Source organism: Giraffa tippelskirchi, chromosome 13 (assembly GCF_054371585.1).
Source record: "Giraffa tippelskirchi isolate mGirTip1 chromosome 13, T2T-mGirTip1v1.2.pri, whole genome shotgun sequence".
Taxonomy (NCBI): domain Eukaryota; kingdom Metazoa; phylum Chordata; class Mammalia; order Artiodactyla; family Giraffidae; genus Giraffa; species Giraffa tippelskirchi.
The window spans coordinates 96,038,361-96,059,365 of NC_137287.1; the positions used below are offsets into that span (position 1 = coordinate 96,038,361).

Sequence of the window (21,005 nt, forward strand, 5' to 3'; positions counted from 1 at the left end):
GCAAATATTTGTAAATCATGCAATCTGATAACTGACTTGTACCTAGGATATATATAAAAAATTTTTGCAACTCAGTAACAGATAATAAACAATTAAAAGATAATCCAATATATAATACTAAAACTCACTGAATTGTACACTTTAAATGGGGAAATTTTACAGAATGTTAATTATAGCTTAATAAACTGTTAAAAATAAAACAAAAATGACTTAAAAATGAATAGCTCTTCATGAGCTCTGAGACAGCTCAGGCAGCCTAATGTGCAGGTTGAAACCTGAAAGAGGCTGAGCAGAAGAAACAAGGGACACAAATTTTCCAAATTTGGTACAATTTGGAAATCCACAGATACAAGACACTGAACTCCAAACACAAGAAACATGAAGAAACCACACAAAGCAAGTTACAATCAAACTGCTTAAGGCCAATGATATAAAAAAAATCCTTAAAAGCATTTCGAAATCTTTTAATTTAGAAACGTTTTAAAAATTTTTAAAAGAGACATATGTACAGAAGAGCAAAGATGACAGCAGGTGTCTCACTGGAAACAAGGCCAGCAAGAACAGTGTCTTTAAAAAATACTGAGAGGAAAGACTGCCAACCTAGAGCTCCACACTCAGACGAAACATGTGATGAAGTTTCCTTCATCAGATGAAGTACACAAAGATGAAGTAAAGATTCTTTACAGATATTTGAAGGCTGGAAGAAGTGACCATCAGCAGGCCTGCTTGCAAAAAATGGTCACAAAGTCCGTCAGGCAGAAGAAAGAGGACACCAGCTGGAAACTGGATCCACATGAAGGTACGAGAATGTCAAAATGGGAACGACATGGTTAGACAGCACTAAACAAATATTAATAAAGGGGCTGAATCCAGACGATGAGACTTCGGGGGTATACATGAGGCCTTGCACCCAAAATTTTAAAATATGCCCACCATAGGCATGGCAGAGAATAGCACTGCTGCAGGGGCCCAGGAGCAGGACACAGCATCCCGACACCCTCTCCTTCGGGGGAGGGAGATGCCCTCAGCAATGACACCTGGAGCAGCAGAGGGGCCACTGGGAGGAGGGTAAGCAGAATAGTGGCAACAGGAGCAAGAGAGGGAGAGGGGCAGGTTCTGGGCCCTCTTCTGAGGCTGAGAGGCAATGGTGAAGCACGGGGGCTGGCCGTAGGGCTCCTCCTGACAGAGCGAGGCGGAGGCAGGTAAAGAGGCACTTTTCCTGGCTGCCCATGCAATGGCTCACACAGCGGGAGGAGGAGGCAGGAGAGTGCACCTGGCCTGATGGCTGGGTTAGAACACCTTCAGAGACCTGGCTGGCCACAGTCGAGAAGAGTGACAGATGTGCTACGGCTCATTCTCTCTTAAATCATATTCTCTCCTGGAAAAGCTGCGCTGCCCACATGTGTCAAAATGCTAAAGTCTCCCTTGAGCTGCTCAGGCTTTCACACCACAGAAGCCACGAGGCGATGACATGAGAGGCCACCCCATGCCTGCTTTGCCTGCCAGCGTGAGGACACACCTCCCAGGTGCCACCCCGAAGTCCCGGCCCTCCAAGGGACTCCAACGAGCAGGAGGACATCCATACTTAAGTCCGCTTTAAAGCAGACACCACAGCACCTGCCGACCTCACCTGGATCCACTGCTCGCGGTTAATCTCCACGCCATTGGCGCGCAGGGAGGTGATGGCGCGGTCAATGATCTTCTCCACCATCTGCGTGTTCCCATTGGCCTCCTCCAGTTTGGCGGCTGTGATCCAGATGTGGCGGTCCGTAGGGATGTTCTCCCGGGCCTTGTTTAAGACCTTGCGGGCATTCTCGTAGGTCTCCAGCCTCGCCAGGGCGAGCCAGAGCTGCACAGAGAGACCCGCCAAGTCAGGGGCACTCTCCATGGGATGCAGCACGAGCTCTCAAGGACCATTTAAACAGGGCCCAGGATCATGTGCAGTAGCACTTCCTGCCCATCCGAAAGCTGTCTGGTTACGCTTCTGACTGATCTAGTGGCTAGGCGACAGGCCCTCAGTCCCACATTCCAATCACTGGTTAAAGGTACACAGTATTAGGACAGAAGGAGAACAGGACAGGACTGTCACCTCACAAACCGAAAGGGCACGGGTGTTCAGCTGCCTGGAGTTCTCACACCCCAGCTTTTGATTCTCAACATTTCATCACCAAAAATGTGTATGGGCTCTATTTATTTTTATGTAAATAGATTAAGATTAATTTTGTTTGGAGAATTTCACAACACACTTAGGATAATTAAAGACAGGCTGGACATCATAGACCCACAACCAAAAGTCACTTCAGAGAATGCTATGAACCAGAAATCTAAAACTCAAGAAATCCAAGCAGCTCTGAGGCAGAGCCACCCCTAGCTGGGAAGACAAGCACCCCCATCCCCCACCACTTCACCCTCAGGTCCCGCTGACAAACCTGCGGCTGAACCAGAAGGACTGCTCCCTGCAGGAGAGTGCTCAGCACAGAGCTCTCCCTGGTGAGCTCAAGGCTCAGGCCCCCTCAGGGTGGGAGACTCACCTCCACGCTGGTGGGGCAGCACTCCACAGCTCGGCTGAGCATGATTCTAGCGTCTTCTGGCTCTTCCAGCTCCACAGCCGCCTTCCACAAGCGAACTGAGTTTGGAACGTGCTCAAGGGCTGGGAAAGGTCAAACAAGAAACCAGGTCACAGAAAAAGGGAAGCGAAAGCAGGACACTGCGTTGCAGAGAATGCAGCTGCCAGCATGGCCAGATGGTCTCTGCCCTGGGGACAGGCTGGGACTTCACATGGGTCCCTTGGGTCTAGACAGACACCAGAGAGACCAGTACAGACACCCCGAATCAGCAAGCAAGGTGGCAGAGAGGGCTGTGCATCATCTCATGCCTGTTCACACCTGAAGATCAACACCAGAAGATGAGGCACCCGCCACCCAGGAAGGGCCAGCCTTGCAGGCCACGTGTGAGCTGTGGGGAAAAAACATGCCAACAACTCTGGGGTCCACGCCTGCCCAGGCTGGCAGAGTAAGGGTCCTCCCTGCACCCCAGGGGACATGAGAGCAAAGGAACCACGTGCTGCACCCCCGGGTGCAGTGGGGAAGGGGGGCCAGCAGGAGAGGCCAAGACATCCTGCAGTCCAGAAACTTCCAAATCTCTGTTTAATAAGCACAGCCTTTCCTTCAGATGCAATTTACCAAAAAGGCCAAAACACTAGACCGCTGAACACAAAGCCCCACAGCAAGGCACTGCAGAGGACGAGCCAAGGCCTCTGGCAGCTCCTGGCAGGAATGACGGTGACTAAGAGCCGACAAAGGGAGGAAGCCAGAACAGCACCCAAAGGAACTCCTCTTTCTAGAAAACACATGGGCCAAGCTCGTGGGAAACAAGACACTAGATTCTATCATGCAGCATCAGTGGACCCAGTCTCTCATGTTCCTCCTCCAGTGGAAGCAGCTCCCCTTCCTTACCAGCCTGTAAACGGGGCCTGCTGCAGGCCCTGCAAATGGGTGCCCCTTCTTTCCCACAGCCAAACCACATGGCAGTGGCTCCAGGTAGCCACACAGCCCCCTGGCTCCTGAACAGGAAGCAGTACATGCCCAGATGCTCTAGACAACTGGGCTGGAGGAGGGGAGACACCCTAGGACCCCTGCCCAGGGCCTACCCCAAGTCAGTTTCAAAGGTTCCCAAGGTCCAGGGCTCATGAGGACCTCCCCACTATGACAAAAAGCAAGCTGCCACTCCAGAACCACCTGCCATGGAAGTCAATGCCCCAGGCTGGGGCCCAGACCTCTGCAAGGATCATAGAACCACCACAGCCTGCAAAGAGGTGCAGCCAAGGGCTCAGCCCCTGGGCTTCCAAGGCCTGACCACATCTGTCACTCAATCCAGCAAAGGCTGGTGCCAAATGAGGGACCCTTGCAGGAGGCCACATGTGGTGACAGAGGCGCTTCTCACTCTGCCAGGACCCACGGGCCAGGAGGGCTTCTGACAGGCAAGCAGCCCTGGGCTACATGTCACTGTGCCTGGGGGAGCCTGGTCCCCATCTCCATGCATTTGAACTCGACCATCCAGAGGTCTTATCCCAAGGGACAATGTCTCCACCAAGATTTGTGGCCACGGTTCTCATGCAATGGAGGCTGAGGCTGACCCAGCTCTCTGGCCTCCAGGTATTGCTGGACCAGCCTAGCTGGCAACATGAACCCTGACCCCTATGGTGAGACCCAGCTGCCACCATGTATGGGAGGGGAGACTGTAACCACAGCCCCAAGCATCCTGAGGCCTGGCAGTGCCGTACCACTTCCCAGAGTGACCATCTCCAGGAAGCAGCCCAAGAAAGCAAGACTACCAAGGGGACAGCCCCTCAGCAGTGATGTCAGAGAAGGGGGCCTCCCACCTCACCTGCCTCCTGTGCAAGGTCACACTGCACTCCAGTGGACCAGGGCTCATTAATTTCACCCAGTGATGGACATAACGCCCAGGGCTGTCCCCACTTCTCAGGAAAGACTGGGAACTCCTCCACTGGCACTTTATCAATAGCCCACAGGACTGGAGCTGAAGCAGACTACTGCTGAGCAGTCCAGCTCTCACAGGGTGCTGCCCAGAGACTAGCCACCACGCTGGGTCAAGGTCATCACCAGAAGCTGTGGCCTGCCAGAGAGGAAGGGCCGGCCCGGGCAGGAGTGGAGCAATCTGAATTAGACAGCCTGCAGTCCCAGCAAGGGAAATGTGCTGCCACCCCTGTGCTCACTTGCTAGCTAAGAATGCATGGTCTAGGGACAAAACCACTTCACACTCCAGGCCTGCATGATCAGCACAGAAACATGGAGCTGACATCTTCGTCGTGAGTGCAGCCCACGGGAAGTAGCTGCAGCTGGGCCCACGTGTGTCCTCAGGCATGACAACATACAGTTTGAGGTCAAGCACCCCCCCCATGCCACTTAGTCACCTAAGGTCTCAGGTCTCAGAGCAGCACATGAAGCTCAAATTCTCCCAACATAGGACCAGGACGCCAGCTGCACTAGCCGAAACCCAGAGCTCACGCAGACACTGAGGGCCAGCACAGAGTCCACCCCAGTCACTGATGGAAGGAACTGTCCTCAGTCTCCACACATCAGATCCTTCCCACAGCAGCATCAGGGTTCCCTAGAGCTAAAGCAGGCATCTTCAGCTGTGCCCCCAGCACCTGGAGAAAGAGCACTGTTTGTGGAAACACTGAGGATGGGTCAAGTCAGGACCAGGCCTGCAGAGCAGGGCAGAGGCCAGCTGAGGGTTCCATGCTCTTCCCACTTTGGGGAAGCCCGAGGGAAAGGAGAGCAGGGGGGCCCACTGCCCTTGAGACCCCAGACAGCCTGGAAACCAATCACTCAACATCCCCTGGCAGCCCCCTTCCAGGCCTAGTCCCCTCTCCAAATCCGAAGCCAACTGGAAGTGAACCCAGGTAATCTGGGGGTGAACAGGGAGTGGCCACAAAGCCATCCTGACCATCCATCACGCTGTGGCAGGGGAAATTCAGGAGAGCATTCCTAAACAAATAGTGCTAATTACCCAGAGTCTAATGTGTTTGTCATTAGAGAACTATTTTCCTGGCTGAAAAGAGATGAGCTGATTTTTATAAACCAAGACAGGTGCTAACTTTGCACCCCAGGCTCATTTTAAGTGCAACAGGGCTGCAATCAAGAAACCAGACCCAAGAGAGGACAACACACTGGAATGTACACATACTCACGCACGTTCAGGGTCACACACAAGGTGGCCACCACCTAGCCCCTATCAAACACAGAGTAAAGCATCAGAAGCTGCAGTCCACAACCCCAGCGCCTCCGATGGCTCATGCAAACAAACACCTCAGACCACCCACTACAAGCTACTCTCAATTCCATAAAACACACCTATTTCACCCATGTTACAATTCAGGGGGAACCAGCCATCAGCACAGGCTTACTCCAGGTCAGGCTTCCGACCAGCAGGGGCTGAATCTGGAATGAGCGTCACCAGCAGCACCTCCCCACAGCTCTAGTCAAGGACCAACATTGTTCTTCGCTCACTTCTGCAATAACGAAAGACAAACTACCCACAGAAGCTCCATCTTAACAGTGATTCCTGGGTGGACTCAGTTTCCCTGATGTGCAAACCGTCAGTGACATGAGCCAATAGCACATAAGCCAACACACTGCCCTGCAGGAGCTTCAAAAGATGGTCAGGAGCTAATTAACGTGCTTCTGTGTTGTGACCACCCAGGCAGTAAAGACTCAAAACCAAGTGGCACCTCCTGCCTGCCACGGTCCAGAGACAGGACAGCCAGCACCCATGAAGCCGCTTCAAGCAGCTCCCTCACTTGGCACAGTAGGCCCAGTGTGGCCCACCGGGGACACAGAGCAACTGCCCCCAAGCAAGGTCATGTAGCAGGAAGAGGCAGGCGTGAGCTCCCAGCCCAAGCACCACAACCAGAAGTTTCCCTGAAGACTGTCCAAGGGCAGGACCAACATAGCCCAAAATAAAGCCTGAAAAACGTCCACCACTCTCGAACCCTTCCAGCAGAGCCTGAGCAAAGCAGTGGCAAGGCAGCTCCCCTGGCCAGCACCAGGATGGGGAGGCGGCACCCCTTCACCTTCGGGGATGCAGCCCAGCAGCACCACTCCTGCCAGGCCCCTAAGGGAAGCTCACCTTTACGAAGAACCCGCTTTTTGGCACGGATGTCTGTTTCCAGCTCTGCTGCTCTGATGTAAATCCTAACGGACTGTGGGAGGTGACGGACAGCTTGGGCCACCACAGCCTTGGCTGTGTCCCCAGGCTGCAACCTGGCTGCCTCCAGCCACACATCCTCACTCTGTGGGACAAAAAAACAGGTCGGTGAGGTACGTCAGGCTGGCAGGGTGGTTGGCACCCCCGAAGGGCACACACGCGTCTCAGAAACAGGAAGGGCTGGGTTCATCAGACCAGTGGGCACGCCTGTCCCAGAGACCCCCCGAAACCCCCACACGTGGGAATGTGGCTACAGCACGTCTGTGCACGGGAAAGACACATCACCACACTGTGAGGAGAGGACAGCCAGCTCTCTGGGTAAGAAGTCACCCCATGAACAAGGTGGGGACACACAGGCAGGCGGTCATGCATCTGCTGGGGAGTTTCAGATCAATGCCCATGTCTAGGGGAAGAATTCACAGGACGTCTCTCACTGTCAGGGTGCCCCAGCACTCACAGTCAGCCTATAGTCCTGAGGGTCTCAGGACTTTCTAGAGCTGATCATCACGCCCCCTAAGGGTGAGGCCCACCTCCAGGTTCTGACGTCAGGAAGGGGGAAGGGCTGACCAGTCTTACTCTCTATCATTAAGGTTATCTGTTGAACAAGTGGCAGTCAAGTTTTCACTCCAAGTGAAACTAAGCAGGAAAAGCCCTTTCCTGCCTTTTCCCTGTCCTCCTCCCTCCCTGTCCCACTGCCTGGAGCTTCAACACCAAAAGGGGACAAGGAAACCCCTCTAAGTCCAGCTTACTCCCACAGCATCTGGCGTAGCCTAGATGCCAAGGCCCCTCAAGCGTGTGGTGCAACCTCAGGGAGGGTCCCTACCTTGGGGCACATCTCCGTCCCCTTCATGATGAGGTTCCGAGCCACTTGCAGCTTGCCAGTGACTTCCTCCAAGCGGGCCGAAGCGATCCAGGCTGGCGGGTGGTGTGGGTTTGTCTCCCGAACAGACTTGAGGAGCAATCTTGCCTTCTTGATGTCACTGTGCAGGCAAGAAAGCACAGGGTCAGACTGCCACGTGCTGCGGTTGGGCCTGGCCAGAGGAGGCACCCCATGGACACAACATCCAACTGTCACATCAGATGTCCCTGGTGACAGAACCAAGTGAAAACTTGGTCGGCACCCTCCCAAGCCTACTGCACCTCCATGCACACAGGCACCGAGCACCAGGGCTAGGTCAGAAGCATGGGAGACAATTAGCAAACTGCTCACTAGTTTGGCACACACATAGATTTTGAATGCTACCTGTAACAAATTTAACATCCACATACTTTGAATGGAAAATCAATCAATTCTACTCTTTCTTAGAATAACCACATTCTGGCTACATATTTTTCAAATAAAATGCAATATGTTCCCAGGAACCTGAGCTTACCCAGCCGCTAGCCCTCCAGGGTACTCACTTGATGTCCCCTCCGTGGGTCGGAATCATGGAATTCAAATCTGTCAGATAGCCTTTGGGGTCGACCACAGTCTGCCCACTCACTGAGTCAGACACCTGCAAGACAGGCCGAGCCCAGTTGGTTGGACAGAGCCAGGAATGCCTGGAACAAAGTCCTTGGAGGGTCCCTGAAACCCCTTTCCATAATCCCAACTATCAGTGGACACAGAAACTTTTAAAGAAAGAAAACAACTTACTCAAACAATAGTTTGTAACAATAATGAGCAAATTTCACCTATACAGGACAAAAACTTACATTAAAAAAAGGGAACCATAAAGTCCCAGGGGGAAAACCCAACTGAACATAAGGCCATCCAAGACTGAGTGAAACCCACAAGTCAGAGACTTCAACTAGTGTTCTTTACATTTGCACACAGCAATTCACTGTAGTATTCTCTCAAGTTGTGAGTCACAAGGGACTTCCCTGGTGGTCCAGTGGCTAAGACTCCACACTCCCAATACAGGGGCCCAGGTTCAACCCCTGGTCAGACAATTAGATCCCACAGGCTGCAACTAATACCTGGTGCAGCCAAAGAATTAATTAATTGTTTTTAAAAGCTGTGAGTCTTAAAGTTGCCATGACAACCACACACACACAAAAAAAGCCTGGGTAAAAAATCATCAAAATTGCAGCAAGAAAAGGATGAAAGGAAAAGTGACACGAAAAAAGAAATAAAACTCCCTTTGTTTGCAGGTAACTTAAGCAATGAGAAGGAAAAAATCAAATTCCCTTCATTTGCAGGTAATGGATTATCTCTGTAGAATATCCAAAAGAATCAATGAAAACCTTCCAGAATTAACAGGTAGTCACAGCAGGGCTGCAGAACACAAGGTTAATACCTATCGCTATCCCACACACCAACAGGGAACACTCGGAATCTAAAAGTAAAAACACAACAATACTTAGAGGAGTACCCAAAACTGCAAAACACAGTGGACCTTTACCACAGGTTTGAACTACATGGGTCCACTTACACTCGGATTCTCCCCTTCCGCAAGTAGCAGAGTGCTCTGTAATTTGTAGCCAGCTGAACCCACTGCCGTGGGACCACCCATATGGACAGTCCTTGAGTGCACACAGGCCACTCTAAACCCCACAAAGTTTAGAGTCAATCATACCTAGACAATTAATCTAACAAATATGTACAAGATCTGTAAGAAGAAAACTACAAAATCTTAACGAATGAAATCAAACACTAAATCAATGGAGAGAGTTTTCGTGCTCACACTCAGAAAGCTTAGTGCTGTCACACAATGTCAGTTCTTCCGACCCTGATCTGGAGATTCAATGCGTCCCCAGTCAAAATCCCCACAAGTTACCTGTGATACTGACAAGCTGATTCTAAAGTTTACATGGAGAGGAGGCAAGAGATCCAGAGCAGCCAACACAACACCGAAGCAGAAGAACAAACTTGGAGAATATGACCCAACTCAGAGACTTATTATAAAGGTACAGTAATGATGACAGTGTGGTAATGGGGAAAAAAAGACAAATTGGTCAACAGAACAGAGAACCCAGAAATAGTCCCACAGAAGTTCAGCCAACTAATGTCCGACAAAGGAACAAAGGCAACACAATGTAGAAAGAATCTTTGTTGACAAACGGTATGAAACAAGTGGACACCCACATGCAAAACATGAACTGAAGGGCTTCCCGTGTGGCTCAGTGGTAAAGAATCAGCCCCAATGCAGAAGACCCGGGTTTGATCCCTGATCCGGGAAGATTTCACATGCTGCAGAGCAACTAAGCCCGTGTACCACAACTACTGAGCCTGTGCTCTAGAGCCCAGGAGCTGCAACTACTGAGCCCATGTGCCACAACTACTAAAGCCTGAGCATCCTAAAGCCTGTGCTCGACAAGAGAAGCCACTGCAATGAGAAGCCTGTACACCGCAACTAGAGAAAAGCCTGAGCAGCAACGAAGACAGCACAGCCAAAAATTAATTAATTAATTAAAAAACAAAACATAAATTGAGACGCAGATTTTACACTCTTTACAAAAGTTAACTCAAAAGGAATCACAGAATTTCCCTGGTGGTCCTAACTCTGGTTAAGTGGTTAAGACTCTGCACGTCCAATGCAGGGGACACAGGTTTGATCCCTGGTCAGGGGACTAAGACCTGATATGCCATGTGAGGCAGCCAAAAAATTTTTTTAATTTAATTAAAAAATAAATTAAAAATTAGTATGTAATATGCAGTTTAAGTTTTTTAGTTTTTTTTTTAAAAAGGGGGGATTACAGACTTAAATAAGATGCAAAACTATAAAACTCCTAGACAATAACATAGGAGAAAACTGACATGACCTGAGGTTTGGCAATGACTTTTTTAGATACCACATAAAAGGCACAATTCATGACGGGAAGAACTGCTATGCTGGACTTCATCAGAATTACAAATTTCTGTCTGTGAAAGACACTGTCAAGAGAATGAAAACAGGCCACAGCCAGGAGAAAACATTTAGAGAAGACATATTGGATAAAGAATTGTTATCTAAAATACAAAGAAAACTCTTAAAACTCAACAAAACAAACCATCCAGGGAACTCCTTGGCAGTCCAGTGGTCAGGGCTTAGTGCTTTCACTGTCAAAGGCCCAGGTTCAATCCCTGGAGGGGGAAATAAGATCCTGCAAGCCACGCAGTACAGCCAAAAAAACAAGTCCTTGAAAAAAATGGGCTAATGACTTGAACAGACATCTCTCCAAAAAAGAGATACAAATGACCAACAAGCACATGAAAAGATGTTCAACGTCATGAATCAGGGAAATGCCAGTGAAAACCACAATAAGCTACTACCTCATACCCATGAGAACAGCTACTAGGAAAATGTCAGAAAATAACCAGTGTTGTCAAGGATGCAGAGAAACTGGAGCCCTTGCACGGTGGTGGCCTGCTGGAAAATGGTATGGAGGTTCTTCAAAAAAGTAAACCAAGAATTAACACATGATCCAGAAATCCCACTTCTGAGTTTACACCGAAAGGAACTAAAAACAAGGACCTGAACAGGTACACCAAAGCTCATAGCAGCAATTGTCACAACTGCCAAAAGGTAGAAGTGTCATGACAGAAGAAGAGTAAACAAAATGTGGTTTATACATACATACAATGGAGTACCATTCAGCTTTTTCTTCTTTAATATTTATTTTTTATTTACTTGGCTGCACCAGGTCTTAGCTGTGGCACCCGGGATCCTCAGCCTTCATTGTGGCAGGCAGGATCTTTAACTGTAGCATGTGGGATCTAGTTGCCTAATTACGGATGGAACCTGGGCCCCCTGCATTGAAAGCTCAGAGTCTTAGCCACTGGACCACCAGGGCAGTCACTCACTCAGCGTTAAAAAGGAAGAAAATCCTGACACCTGCTACAACGTGAATGAGCCTTGAGGATATAAATGAAGCTAAGTGAAATAAACCAATCACAAAAGTCAATCACTATACGAGGACCCAGAGTAATCAATTCAGACAGAACGTAAGATGTGGGCCAGGGGATGGGGAGTGAGAGGCTCAGTCTGGGAAGACAAGAAAGTTCTGAGACGATGGTGGTGACGGGGCACAATATGGATGTACTCAATGCCCCTGACCTATACACTTAAAATTGGTTAAGACTGGAACTTCCCTGGTGGTACAGCGGGTAAGAATCTGCCTGCCAATGCAGAGGAGATGAGTTTGACCCCTGGTCCAGGAAGATTCCACATGCTGTGGAACAACTAAGCCTGTGCACCTGAACCTGCGCTTTGCGACGAGAAGCCACCGCAATGAAGCCTGAGCACCGCAATGAAGAGTAGTCCCCGCTTGCTGCAACTAGAGAAAGCCCACACACAGCAACTAAAACCCAGCACAACCAAAAACAACAAAAAAATTTTTAATGGTTGAAACTATAAATTTTTATCTTAAAAAAATATTTTAGCACAAAAGAACTACGATAAAGGCTTCTTTAAAAAAAAAATCCCCATACACACAACAATAAACAACAAACTAGATCCATGGAATATAAATGACACTCAGTTTCACCATGAACAAGTATGCAGAGTAAGGGGAGGCTCTTGAGGGGACAGGCTTTGCCCTTCAGACTGGCAAAGACAGAGGTCAGCTCCCCCATGTTGCTGAGTGCGAGATATCCTGACTTTGAGAGATACTTTGGCACCTAAGTGGAAATATGCCAATCTAACAATTCTACTTTAAAAATACTATAAAAACGTTCACCTAAATCTGCAAAGATAGAAGCACGAGGAGCTCATCAAAACGTAGTCTGTGATCACAAAAATGTAGAAACCACCCAAAGGATCTATCAATCAAAGACAAAACCATGATACTCACAGTGAACTACTTTCCAGTTTATAAACACGTGTTTAGCAATACAAAAATGTGCAATTTTTTGGATCAGTAGGCTGTTTTTCTCCTGTAAAATATTTGCTCACTATAAAAACTCAAGTATAGCAAAGGCTCAATTAAAATTTAAAAATTTCACACTGCATCAACAGGAATGGTTGAGTAGTTCACTCTGCTGTTTTTATGTTTCTCAGTATGTGTGAATTTTTTCTGTAAAAACGTTAAACACAAAGTGTTCCCAGTGGTGTGGGTGTGCAGATCCATCTGTGTGGGTTCACTCTCTTCAACACACACACTACTCTGGGTCTGGTTTTCATGAGCATGACAACTCCTTCCTCATTTGCAGATTCTTTTGATTTTATGGTGCTTTCTGTCGTGCAAAAGTTTTTAATCTGTACATAGTCAAATTTGAAAGCACTGTCCTTCACAGTTTCTGACAAGCATGTCATAAGGTGAAAGGGTCTTTATCCAGCCAAGGTTTTCTGGAGCCAGGAACCAAGCACACACCCCATAAGGACACAACAACTCACTCAGGTGTGGGAGGGACACACAAGTTTAATTTTCATGTAAAGAGGGAAGGGCATTAAGTGACATCAACACTAAGCACATGGCTTGTCATGAGTGCCTATTTGGGCTGCTCCTCAGGCAGCCCCGTTACCTGCCACAGACCCCAGCCCCTGAGGGAGCAGGAAAACCACACCAGGCGGCCCTTTGCTGCTGGTGCCAAGTACAACACACCTGTACCCACCCCAGAGGACCAGCCTGGGGCAGAATCCTACCACTCTGTGTAACTGGACACATCATAGGTCTGTTTAACACACGACAAAGCACTTCAAAAGGTGAACTTTTCACAAATGTACATAAATTTAATAAGCAAAAACAAAATTATTTAATATAATCTATAGGAAAATAACGCATGACACAAGCTCTCACCTGGCTCAGCCTCATGTCCATCAGAGTGTTCCTGGCCTGGCCAATCTTCCTCATGTCCAGCTCACCTGTGCCGGGTGTCATCAACCCAGGTGTCATCCCACCCGGGTATGGGGTGTTCAGTCCGCCTGGATAGGGTGTGTTCAGGCCTCCAAATTGCTGGGGGGGTAAGGACAAAAGGCTGGCCTGCATTTTCATGCATTTCATTCTCATCTCTCCAAAGTCTTCCCACTGAAACCTGACATCTGAACTGTCAGACGGACTCCAGCCCCTGCCCCGCCCGCCCCCTGCTCCCACCACTGGTCTGTGTGACCGCACAGAAGGAGCCTTGTCCACTGTCTCTGTGGAGACTCACAGTTTGCCGGGGATCCACTGAAGTGTGGTTCTCTCCAGTCTGTAAATGTTTGGCGAAGAAACTGTCGGGAACTGGGGTCAGCTTCTCATAGCGGGGATTTCGCTGGCGTTTGTTTCTGGCGTCACCGACCTCAGGGATGCTTAGCCACTCTTCTTCTGTGACTTCTGCCAGTTTCCTCTGGAAACACCACGCCCCCCAAAACATTAATTCTCTGGCAGAATTTCACAGGCACCAGAAAAACTACTTTTTCCCTGACCCCTATCACCCAAATCATGGTGCCTGAAGGAAGGGCTCTGATGCAGACATATTTCTCTACTTCACTTAGAAAAATCAACCTGTTGGATCTGCTCTACTTCACTCAGATGTAAGTTGTTCTGTCAAAGCCCAGAGGACAGGGTCAGAAAACCTGACATCTAAATGACACAGCTACAAAGTTACAAGAAAATCAGCCCCTCCGTCCCACCTGCTCTGGTGAGAAAATGCTTTCTGCACACATGCACTTAGGTAAGCACACCCCAGTAGGGCCCTTCTCCCACCCTCTGAACAAAACACAGAGCAGAGCCTCATCACTGAGCCCCACAGGCTCTGTTCTCTGCTGGGAAGGGCGTGAGGAACAGCAGGTCACCCGTCTGCTCACTTTGAGATCTGAGAACTGCTGCTGAATTTTGGGACGCTCCATGCGATATTTCTCAATTTCTTCTTTCTCTCTTTGCTCCCTAGAAATAAAATGTGTGTACACATTAGAAATCCTGGATGTCCATTCTGAAACAAGTCACTTTATTCTCCTTCCTAATTAAATCACCAACAAGAGTAATTTCACACACTAAGCAGCTAAATCAAATCTATTTTAAGGCAACAATGGACACATGCACAAATAACTCAATTTGCTACCTGATAAAAACTAAAGAGTTGTCCTATTACAATAAACACTTGCATTTGACACAAGTATGTGCTGTGCTTAGTTGCTCAGTCATGTCCGACTCTTTGTGACCCCATGGGCTGTAGCCCGCCAGCCTCCCTTGTCCATGGGGATTCTCCAGGCAAGAATACTGGAGTGGGTTGCCCATGCCCTCCTTCCTGACACAAGTACATTTACTACTTTAAAATTCTACAAAATCTCAAAGGTAGGGCCATCTTATGACACTTATCTCAGGAGGAAAGATGAACCACAGTCCTAGCGGCCCATCCAAATGGGTTCCTGGTGACTCAGGCCAGGCTGATATGAACACAGAGAGCAGTGGGCAACGATAACAAAGAGTCAACCAAGTGAGCTAAACCAGAGGGACGCCAGTCCAGTGATGACGACTTCACAACACTGAGATTCACGCTTTCCTCCATAAGGTTAGATAGGAATCTGAATGTACAGGGACAAATGATGCGCTTGGAAAAGACAAAAACCTCTCCGTGACCAGAGAAAGTCCATCATCACAGCTCATGGTTTTCTGGCCAACGACATTCCATGTGATTTGAATCAAGCCTTGGCCTCACTTCTAATCCACCAGAAACACTGACAGGGCAACAAAAGGAACTCTAAGGAGATGGGCAGTCATTCAGTAAAGGGGTGGGGTGGGGTGTGTGTGCCTAGGAGATGTGCCCAAGAAGCGGTTCTGACTATCCTGAGTGGGAAAGGCAGTACGATGATAACCAGCTACTAGGTTAACAAAGATGGACTCACTCATCGCCAGGACAAACTGACCCTGCAAGGACCTAGCAAAGCCCACCTGCAGAAGCAGGCCAAGCAAATATGCAAACTGAACACTGCAGGCTACATGGCCTAAAATCACTTAATACAATTTTCTGAATGTATACATGTCACTCAGGTTTTCCTAAATGAATGAATTCCAGAAGATTGAAATCAAGTCTTCTTTAACACACAAAACCACTTAATTACAATACATATAAACTCATGCACATTGAAGAATGTGCTTTTAAAAAAACTCCCCTGGTTCTCACTTCAGCAGCACATACACTAAAATTGGAACAATACAGAGAAGACTAGCATGGCCCCTGCACAAGGATGGGGCTTCCCAGGGGACGCAGTAGTCAAGAATCTGCCTGCCAACGCAGGAGATACAAGAGACATGAGTTTGATCCCTGGGTTGAGAAGATCCCCTGGAATAGGAATTGGCAACTCACTCTAGTATTCTTGCCTGGGAAACTCCTGGACAGAGGAGCCTGGCGAGCTACAGTCCATGGGATCACAAAGAGTCAGACATGACTGAACACGCACGTATGCATTCATGCGTGTACTACAACGACACACAAATTTGTGAAATGTTCCATATCTTTGTATTGTTGTATGGCAGAAACCAACACAACATTGTAAAGCAATTTTCCTCCAATTAAAATATAGATTTAAAAAATAATGATAACTCTTGGTTAAAACAACTGCTCTGAAAAACAGAAGTTCACGTCTCTAATAAGATATTCAAAAAATTAAAAGTTCTACATATGAGAAATCAAAGAACTCTATGTTTAATGAGCAGTAGAAAGAAAAAAGTAAACAAAATGTTACCTGTCACCTTCCAGGCTTGTGAACATTACCTTTTTACCTAAACTTAAACCTCCCTGTCCTAATATTCCACAGTGAGAATCCGTTCTTATTGTAGTAAAAAATATAAAAAATTTATAAAGCAATGAAACTAAGCAATAAAACGTATTATAGTCCTGTGTTTACTTCGCATAAATTTCCCCAGTAAAGGACAAGGAGCCAGAAAGTTGCCACTGAGGTAACATCAAGGACAGATATGCCAGCTCAAGATCTGTGCTACACACCCACCTGAGCTACTAGAGGGAAAACACGAGGGCCCCGTGGTGGGGCAGGGAGAGGGTGGGTCTCCACAGCCTGCCTGAGCCTCTTGCCCTCCGGCTCACTGCAGTCTGTCCCCACCAGCCCAGCCCCACAACGACGTGAGCAACAAGACTCTCCAGACACAGCTGCCTGTCCACGAGGATTTCGATGGTCATTTGCTATCTTCAGTGAATCTCCAAATTACTTAATATACACTCATCAATATCAGCATACCCATTTCAAAGATGGTAAACCCAATGCACAGTCAGAATAATCCCCCCAATTCTGTGGATTTCCAGAAAGTCAAACAAGGAGTTCCTAAGCTCTCCACTCTGGTCCTAGGCCCTGAGGCTACTGGGAAACAGTCACAGACCGAGCCCCAGGCAACCTCAAAGCTGAGCAGACAAGACGTCCTATTCTTGCAACTTTTCTCCAAGCCTGAAATAAATAAAAACTTTTAAAAAATAAAAACAAATAAAAACTTTTAGGACTTCCGCAGCAGTCCAGTGGTTAGGACTCCATGCTTCCACTGCAGCGGTCACAGGTTCAATCCTGTTGGGGAATGAAGATCCCACATGCTACACAGTGCACCTAAAAACAAACACATTTCCCCCCCACCCAAGTTAGATAAACACAGAGTGAAGAGTGATAACCTGTCTTACCTTCTCTCCTTCCTTCTTTCATCCATCCTTTTGTCCAGGGCTGCATAGATAGCATCTGCTTCCTCATCATCTTTTTCATAAGGCCCACTTGAGAAGAGACTCCCAGCATAGCCGTTAAACTGAGAACCAAACAACATTCTTAGAGGAACAGCTTCTCCTCCAATACAACCCCCACTAGCAGCAACAGAACACATCTAACTGCAAAATACTAGGTCAACAATTTTTTTTCAAGCAGTCAAATCAAAATTGAAGGATAACAAAATAGCCGATGAGTACTCTTCAAAATTGTCAAGGGCATGCAAGAGAGTGTATCTACACCAATCAGAGGAGACTAAGGAGACACAAGATGCAAGGTGGGATCCTGGATCGGGTCCCAGGCAGGAGTAGGACACAGGTGGAAAAACCAGGGGAATTGAAGTAAGAACTATAGGTTAATTGTGCTGTGCCAATGTTAATTTCCTGGTTTCAATAATAGTACTAGGGTGCATAGAAAACTAAATTCAATACCCTGAGATAAACCATAATGGAAAAGAATATAAAAAAGAATGTATATAAGTGTATAACTGAATCACTTTGCTGTACAGCAGAAATATAGTATTGTAAATCAGCTATACCTTAAAATAAAAATGAAAACAAATAAATAAAAACTTAAAAAAATAAAAATAGGACTTTCCCTGGTGGTCCAGTGGTTTCCAATGCACCCCCAAGCAGGGGGTGCTGGTTCAGTCTCTGGTTGGGGAACTAAGATCACACACACCGTGCTGCACGACCAAGAATAAATAAGTAAATTTTTAAAAAACACAATAATAGTACTAGGGATACGTAAGATGAGGAGAAACTTGTGAAGGGTATATGCAGGAAGTCTCAATACTATTTTTGAAACATCTCTATAACTTTAAAATTATTTCAAAATTAAATTTTTATTTTTTTAATTCAAAATTAAATTTTTAAAAACCTTTTCCTCTGAGGAAAAATGCCATCTGTTGTAATATATCTATAGAAAACCTCATAGACCAAATAAGAATTAACTAAGAAGATGAGAACTAACGCAAATGAAGACAAACATTACCACCAATTCCACTTATAATTCCCCTCATTAGGGCTTCCCTGGTGGCTCAGTGGTGAAGAATCCACCTGCCAATGCAGGCGACATGGGTTCAATCCCTGATCCTGGAAGATCCCACGTCTCAGAGCAAGCAGCCCATGCACCACAACTCTTAAGCCTGTGCTGGAGAACCCAGGAACCGCAACCACTGAAGCCCATGCGCCCTAGAGCCCATGCTCCACAACAAGAGAAGCCACCACAATGAGTAGCCCTCTCACTGCAACTGGAGAGTAGCCCCTGCTTGCCACAACTAAAGAAAGTTCATGCAGCAATGAAGACCCAGCACAGCCCCCCCAAAAAGAATAAGAAAAATAAAAGTTTAAGAAAAAAAATTTTTCATCTTTAAAAACCAGCCAAGATACATCAATGTGACAGTTGTAACATTAGCAAGTGCATCTCTTCTGAAGCAACCACAAAAGGGCACATTTCGTTGTATCTGTCCTGCTCCCCCTCACACTCTATACATGCTGTCCCCTAACCTTGAGCAGCTGAAACTGTCAATATACCCGTTACTCCAAGCCCCTCATCAAATGCCCACAGCAGACTGTCCCGCACAAGTCACCTCATCATAATTGGTGTCATTAAGATCCTCGTCATCGTCATCTGCAGCCTGGCTCTTCTTCATCTGGTCCCCGACAGTCCTCTTGCCTGGGGGCGCATGGCGGTCATCCACAGGATCATTGGCATCCCGAGCAGGCCCGATGTCTGAGCGGGTGGTAAAACCAGTGGCGCTGCAGGAAACCCCAAGGCATCCATTTATCCTGTGCCAAGACGCTTCACAGCTGTCACCTAATGACACCTTTTTCTAACTCTGGGAAATCTTCAAAAAGCCTGGAGACAGTGAACTCCATACAGCTTTGCTCTCACACACCGCCTGTCTGCCCTCTTCAGGAGAGAAACCTGAGGAGGTTCCAAGGTTCGCCTGGGCACCAGACCTCCTTGATTCTAGGTCCCAGCCTCCCATTTCCAACAGTCTGCCAATCAGCCCTCTCCCAATCCACCAGGTCCTCAATCCAATGCGGCCCAGTCAGAGTTCCTCCTCTGTGCCCACCCTACAGCTGTTCTGGGCTGTTTCAGTCAATGGTGACAGTGCTCCCCCAGGCACCACAGCATCAACTTTGCTTCCTTCTCCCTCCCATCTCATTAGAAAATATCCTGATGCTGGGAAAGATTGAAGGCAGGAGGAGAAGGGGACACTAAGAGGATGAGATGGTTGGATGGCATCACTGACTCAACGGACATGAGTTTGTGCAAGCTCCTGGAGATGGTGAAGCATGGTGTGCTGCAGTCCACGGAGTGGCAAAGAGTCGGACAAAACTGAGCAACTGAACAACAACCCTCCCATCTGTCTCCAATTCTACAGGCTCTACCGCCCAAATCCCTCCTCCCACCCTGGCTACCCCCACATGTAGCTCTCCTGTTTCAATGCAGCTCTGAGCACAGTATACTGAGGCATCTGCCTCTCTAATGCCTACAGGAGCTCTGGTACCTCTCTGCTCCTGCAGTTCCACCCACACATATTCCTCCCAATCCCCTCTTCTTCCTCCACACTTCATCTTCTTTCTCAACTGCCCAACACACAATGGGTCAGTTTCTTCTTTGACCCTGCCACAACTGTACACCCTTACATCCTCCTTCTAAACTTGGCTCGTATGTTGGTGGCTGGAACCCCAGAGTTGTAAATCTGTTCCTCTTTACGTACTTATTTACACAAATAACTCATCTCTCCTGTCAAACTGCAAGTCCACTGACAACGCTGTCAATTATCTTAGACTTCTGTGTGCCTGGATTCTAACGTGCATAACGCTGGACATACTACTCCCAACAAGAGAAACCCAATAGTCTTCTTGACTGAATAAGTAACAAACAAGTAGGATGATGACTGCTCATTTACTCAACAATATACGGTAGTCACCTGACCTGGGGGAAGCGGTCCCAAGGCTCACCAATGCCACCCCTACCCTCGGGGAGTAGAGAGTCTGAAGAAGCAGCAATACGACCAGCAGCACCTCAGAAGTGAATGAGGTACCACGGGAGTGGCCACACAAGAGGACTCCAGCCCGGCTCGTGGGGAGAGAATCTGTCAAGCTCAAGACAGGGATGGGAGGTCTGCCTGGCCTAGGGGTTAAAGTAGCCATGGTGCTCCGACTACATGACGGTGACTCGCGACCTCGCCACTGCAGACTGGCAAGACGGTGCTGCCACCCACCCTGGGGACTGAAACCGGGCTCAGAGCCGGCACGCCAACTCCAACCGTCCCGCCACCTCGGGGCAGACAGCCTCCCTCGGGTCTGCCTAATCCAACGCGCTGTTTTTCCCACAAGGATCAGACTAACCCCAAACCATCCCTACTCTCGTCCTCCCAGTCGCCGTCGGCGGGCACCTAGACCCAGGCCCCTTCCCTCAGCGCGCGGCCCGCTCCAGGCCTCACCCTCGGCCCAGCCCCGGCACGTAGCCGAGAGGGGCGGGCATGCCCAAGAACGGCTTCTTCTTCTTGTTCATGGCGCCGGTGACGCCTAAGGCCAAGAATGGAAAAGACCCTGGCCGCGGCCAGAGGCGAAACACCACAAAACTCTTAAGTTCCGCCGCAGGAAGCAATTGCCACCTGTGTCACCCCGTGCCCCGGAAGCAGAGCCTCCCGTACGACGCGGCCCCGCCCACCGCGGA

At 48.3% G+C, this 21,005-nt stretch overlaps 1 protein-coding gene and 1 pseudogene across 1 annotated transcript in view; one reads left to right on the top strand and one right to left on the bottom strand.

The window, feature by feature from the left end:
• PRPF6 (pre-mRNA processing factor 6) overlaps positions 1-20,950 on the bottom strand; it is a 35,451-nt gene extending 14,501 nt beyond the window's left edge. Inside the window, exons 1-11 of the mRNA XM_081557347.1 lie at positions 20,770-20,950; positions 18,901-19,069; positions 17,234-17,352; positions 14,418-14,496; positions 13,781-13,957; positions 13,429-13,584; positions 8,131-8,225; positions 7,553-7,709; positions 6,652-6,814; positions 2,532-2,650; positions 1,631-1,849 (exon numbers count right to left, since the gene is read on the bottom strand). Of these exons, the coding sequence (XP_081413473.1) occupies positions 1,631-1,849; positions 2,532-2,650; positions 6,652-6,814; positions 7,553-7,709; positions 8,131-8,225; positions 13,429-13,584; positions 13,781-13,957; positions 14,418-14,496; positions 17,234-17,352; positions 18,901-19,069; positions 20,770-20,840 (1,524 nt within the window). The 5' untranslated portion in view covers positions 20,841-20,950. The remainder of the gene's footprint in view (positions 1-1,630; positions 1,850-2,531; positions 2,651-6,651; positions 6,815-7,552; positions 7,710-8,130; positions 8,226-13,428; positions 13,585-13,780; positions 13,958-14,417; positions 14,497-17,233; positions 17,353-18,900; positions 19,070-20,769) is intronic.
• Positions 15,726-15,800, top strand: LOC145533566 (U6 spliceosomal RNA; annotated as a pseudogene).
• Positions 20,951-21,005: the final 55 nt, after the last annotated feature.